This window comes from Antrostomus carolinensis, unplaced genomic scaffold (assembly GCF_000700745.2).
Source record: "Antrostomus carolinensis isolate BGI_N321 unplaced genomic scaffold, ASM70074v2 scaffold43490, whole genome shotgun sequence".
Classification (NCBI taxonomy): domain Eukaryota; kingdom Metazoa; phylum Chordata; class Aves; order Caprimulgiformes; family Caprimulgidae; genus Antrostomus; species Antrostomus carolinensis.
The window spans coordinates 12,908-18,205 of NW_010289938.1; the positions used below are offsets into that span (position 1 = coordinate 12,908).

Consider the following 5,298-nt stretch of genomic DNA (forward strand, 5'->3'; position numbering starts at 1 on the left):
GCATGCGAGGCCGCCAGCCAGTGTGTGACCACTGGGATGGAGATGACGGAGCTGTGGTGCTCAGTGCCCACCCCACAGCAGGACAGCACCCATGCTTACCCCCCCACACTTTCACCCCAGAGGAAGAGTTGGAGGGGCTGGTGGGGCACATACTCACCTACCCCCTTCACGTAGTCCATGGCATGGATGTGTGATGGGCCCAGCTCCACAAAAGAGTTGAAGACCTTGTACAGCACCTACGGGCAAGGCAAGTCCCTTGGGGAAGGCGGGGTATTGCCCCACCTTGAGAGGGACAGCACCTGCGGGCAGGATGGACCCTGCAGCAGAGCATCACCTGCCAAAAATCTGCTAGGTGACACCGGTCGCCTCAGCAGGCACAGTCCCCAAAGTCCCTCAAGGCCAGGAGAGTGGACCCAGAGAGCGTGGCATGGGTCTGCCCCCAGCTTGGGGATGTTCCCTGCATCCTCTGCCCATCCCGGGGGGACTCCAGCGCCCTGGCCCACATCAGGCTCCACTTTAGAGCCCCCCAAACTCCAACTCACCACGGTGACAGCATCATTCAGGAGAGACTCGCCAAACACGATGATGAAGAGGGTCTCATTTACATGGACCTCTTCGAAGACGGCCAGCACTGCCACAGGGTCCACAGCTGAGATGAGGCTGCCGAAGAGCAGGAAATCCATCAGCCCAGCTTGGACGCCTGGATCTGCTGGGACAGAAGGACCAAGCTCAGGCAGATGATCTGACTCAGAGCCCCTCTCACCAGCCTGTCCCACATCTGCTCCCAGTGACTTGGCTGCAGCATCCCAACTTGGAGTGCAGTGGGCTGAGCCCGGGAGAGCTCCCAGACCTCCGGGGTCTCCCAGGCGAAGCAGGGCTCAGCGCATCCTTGCTGCAACATGAGGGGAGCAGGGTTTGGATGTCCCCCCATGGCACCCAGGTGCATCACTGCCCCTTTGGCAGGTAGGCACCCAAGGAGGCTCAGCAGCCCCACCTCAGGTCCAGGTATCAAGTGGTTCCTCAGGGCTCAGGAGAGCTTGAACCACAGCCCAGGCCAGGCAGGGCCAGTGGCTCCAGCCGAGGACAGGGGATGCGGCAGCGCGCCAGCAAAGCTAGCCAAGGTCGGTGACAAAAATAGCAAAGACATGAGTCAGCCCAGTGCCGAGCTGACGGTCCTGCAAGAGCACCGACACCAGGGCACCAGGGCCCTGCTCCTGCTGTACTTCCTGGGAATCCACAGCAGGGCCGGGCAGTGGGCTCTGAACTTGGGGGTGCTTTGCACCCTCCGACCCATCTTCTGAAGATGTGATCCAGCCCTGTGCACCCACCCATGAGCCCGGCCCGGTGCAACCCCCAGAGCGCAGTGCCGGTGGTGAAGGAGTTCCAGAGTGTTCCCACCACCGCGTAGGTGAGGATGGCGCCGATGTTGTCGAAGAAGAGGCGGCTGGGCATGAAGTAGCCCGAGTCTAGGACGATGGGGGGCAGAAGGAAGAGGAAGAACATGTTGGGCTCCAGCTGGTACTCAGCTTTCTTCGCCACGGCCAACACGATGCCCCCCAGGCCCAGCCCCAGCAGGATGAGGAGGCAGCTCTCTGGGACAATGGATGTCACCTTTCTTGACAGGTGGAAAACTAGAAGGAAAGGAAGAATGTGAGTATCAGCCAAACGGACATATGGACAGAGCATCCCAAATCCATGAGCCCCGCAGAAGGGTTGGCTGATGCATGACAGACCCAAGGCAGCACCTAAGGCTGCTTCGTGGCCATGTTTGTGAAGAAGACCTTCCAGCTAGCTCTCAGGTCAGAATTTCAGGTCCCCAACTCTTTGGGATCACAGAATGGTGGGGTTGGAAGGGACCTGAGGAGATCATCCAGACCAACCCCTCTGCCAAAGCAGGGTCACCTCCAGGTGGGTTTGGACATCTCCAGAGATGGAGACTCCACACCCTCTCTGGGCAGCCTGTCCCAGGGCTCCGGCACCCTCACAGGAAAGGAGTTTTTCCTTAATTTTGTCTGGAACTTCTGGTGTTCCAGTTTGTGCCCATTGTCCCTTGTCCTGTCACCAGTCGCCACCGAGGGAGGACCCCTCTCCTGCCCAGCCAATGAGCCAAGCAGCCGGGCATTTTGCTTTTCTTGGCCTCTGGTAACTCCAGTGAAAAGACAAAAGCAGCCGGTGAGCACGTTCACAGTCTCACAAGCAACAGCAGCTGCTGCTCGAGCGACGGCATCATGCTTCCCCGGGACCCATTAGCCCACTCAGAGACGAGGATGCTCAGCCCTGGTGATGAGGTGACCTTGTTTGCAGCCATCTGAGCAAGCAGCCGGAGCAGCACGCGAACCGCTGCCGCACGGGCAGGTTGGCCTGTCTCTCTGGCAGAGGACAACCTTCCTCAGCACCGGCCAACCTACCTGCCTGCAAAAAACAGGCACACAGGAGCTGCAGATCAAGAGATGTTTGGAATAATCCATTTGTTCCCCATGAGGTTTGGAGCAAACCTGAAACTGCCATGGAACAGGAGGTATTTTGTGAAGCAAGCAGGGGATGTGCTGGTGTTCATCCATCAGCACGTGGCAATGAGCCTGCAGCTCAGGCACGAGCCAGCGGGATATCACGCCAGCCAGCACACGGGACTCGCTCCTCCAGCCAGCCTTGTCCCCAAGACCAGAGTGTCCTGTGTAATCCTAAATCATGTCAGCTCCCAGGTGGGCAATGCCCAATCCCTGCGGATTTCTCCTCCCTAGCACAAAGTGCTGTATTTATATAAGGTGCCTCAAGTATGAGGCTGCACCTCAAGTCCTGGGTTCAGTGTTGGGCCCCTGACTCCAAGAAGGACATGGAGGTGCTGGAGCGTGTCCAGAGAAGGGAACGGAGCTGGGGAAGGGTCTGGAGCACAAGTGTGCTGAGTTCCCGGCTGAGGGAACTGGGGTTGTTGAGCCTGGAGAAAAGGAGGCTGAGGGGAGACCTTCTGGCTCTGTCCAAGTCCCTGAAAGGAGGGTGGAGAGAGGTGGGGGTGGGTCTGTTCAACCAAGGACCAAGGGACAGGACAAGAGGAAATGGGCTCCAGTTGTGGCCAGGGCAGTTGAGATGGGATGTGAGGAAGAATTTCTTTGCTGAAAGGGTTCTGAGGCATTGGAAGGGGTTGCCCAGGGCAGTGGTGGAGTCCCCATCCCTGGAGGGATTGAAGAGTGGTGTAGACATAGTGCTGAGGGACATGGGTTAGTCGGGGACTTGTCAGTGTTGGGTTCATGGTTGGACTCGATGAGCTTAAAGGGCTTTTCCAGTCAAGGCAATTCTGGGATTCTGAGATTTTTGCTACCCTCAAAGGACAGCGCTTGTGGAAAGGCTGCCAACGGTCACAGCAGTTTTGTCCCCTTATCATTCTGCCATCACTTGTGACATCCAGCCCAGCTCTGTAGCATGATGTGGCCATCAGATGAAGAAACCTTCTCTTGAGGAATAGGTTCCTCTGAGCACTTCCAGAGCCACCTCTGTCCTTGAGCACCTAGCAGGTCCAAGGGACATCAGGACAGCCTCTGAGCTGTCACTTGGCTGCAAGCCCAGCCCTGCTGCCAACCCCAAACCCAGTCCCTAAAGCCCTTTAGCTAGATTTAAGGTGCCCTGCCCTTTGCTTGTGACAAGCCTTCCCACCAGAAGGAAAGCTCTGCTGTGGTCACACACAGACCCTAGGCTTATTCCCTCCTCGGGAACCCTCACAGACAGACCATAAGATCTGCATAGTCCAGAGTCCTGTCTCCAGTGGCACAGACCTGGAGAGGAGCCCAGGAACAGGACGTGCTTCATCAGTAGGTTTCCATGTGTCTTTGCCCTCGTCATTCTCCTCTGAACCTGTCCCAGTCCTGCTCTGTCCTGTCCAGGACATGTACCAGCGTCCCTGACATATGGACACCCTGGGCACTGAGGTCATGGCCTCCTGATGTTCTTCCTTTCTCCTTTCCTAACACCCCTGAGTCAATTTGCTTTCCTTCACTGCAGCTGAGCACTGAATTGGAGGAGATAACACAATGTCAACGATCTGGTTCCAAAGGAGAGACAACATCTGTGAGCCCACCACCAAACAAGCAGCCTAAGGGCCACTTCTCCTCTCACTGAGACCTTCACAGTGACCTGCACTGTTCCTTGGCATGGTAAGCCCTGTCCATGCCACCATGGTGAGTCCCAGCACTGCTCCCCTGCTGTAACACACCAGGAATGCACCCACAGCCAGCAAGGGCAGAGCGACGAGCATGGGGACAATGTGATTGGCAGCTCCATCACCAAACACCTCAAGGGGAAAGAGCCTCAGAGCACCCAGGCTCAAGCCTTTGCCATAGCTCTGCAGTCAAGTGCCACGGCTGCAGAGCCCAGGGCATCCACCCTCACCCCAGCCACCTCTGCTCACCTCCTCGGACACTACAGCCAACCCACCGCCTGGAGAAGGGCTGGCTGAGCTCCAGCCCAGCCGAATTCCTGCGAAATGACCCCACAAGCCATGGCAGAGCCCTGCTCTTTCCCCGCCAGCCCAGCGAAGGCAGTGCTGGTGGGCGAACAGCGCTCGCTCAGCGCCTGCGGCACGCTGCGGAACCACTTCCCGCCCACGGGAACAAAGCTCTGAAGTTTTCAAGAAGGGAACAAGGTGCCCAGCCCAAAAAAAAGGAGCAGTGCCAAGATCTCTGCTCCCCACAACCCATCTGCACTCCCCACGCTGCAGAGATACACCCTGGCTGGCTGGAGAGACCAGGAGAGCCCGCAGAGATGCTACGGGGACACGGCTCCTGGTTGTCATCCATCATTCATTCCCCCGAGCCAAAAACTTGGGCAAAAATGGAGCAGCATCAACGGGAAAGACCCTGCTTGTCCAAAAATCCCCTGGCTGGGGCCGGGGGAGGGGGATGCTGTCACCCTCTTGAGCAAACGACAGCACACGAGCTGCTCTGCGCTGCGGGGAGCAGGGAGCAGGCAGGGGGGACGGGCGGAACGAGCTCTAATTTTACACGCGCTAGTCAAGAATTTCACCATTAAAGGTTCCCACAGCAACGGTAACTCAGCCACATGTGAATTAACTTCAGAGCCACCATCCACACTCAGGAATCCATAATATAGGATTTGCCTTTGGAAGGAGCTGGGGTCAAAACCTGCTCCGTTCCTTGGGAATTGGGAAACCAAGACACGAGCAGGTGGGGATGATGGTGCAAGGGGAGAGGGATGCAATCCATGGGGATGCTGCTGGGTAGAAAAACATCTGTACACTGGCAAACCCCTGCCCAGGGGGTGAGGAGCAGGTTTGGGGCAATGTTCCTC

The 5,298-nt window shown here is 57.5% G+C and overlaps 1 protein-coding gene across 1 annotated transcript in view; it reads right to left on the minus strand.

The window, feature by feature from the left end:
- The window catches only part of SLC9A5 (solute carrier family 9 member A5), a gene marked incomplete at its 5' end in the record, with an annotated part of 10,693 nt that extends 6,085 nt beyond the window's left edge, over positions 1-4,608 (minus strand). The window contains 5 exons of the mRNA XM_029085970.1: positions 158-236; positions 543-706; positions 1,329-1,631; positions 2,409-2,412; positions 4,426-4,608. Of these exons, the coding sequence (XP_028941803.1) occupies positions 158-236; positions 543-706; positions 1,329-1,631; positions 2,409-2,412; positions 4,426-4,608 (733 nt within the window). The remainder of the gene's footprint in view (positions 1-157; positions 237-542; positions 707-1,328; positions 1,632-2,408; positions 2,413-4,425) is intronic.
- Positions 4,609-5,298: the final 690 nt, after the last annotated feature.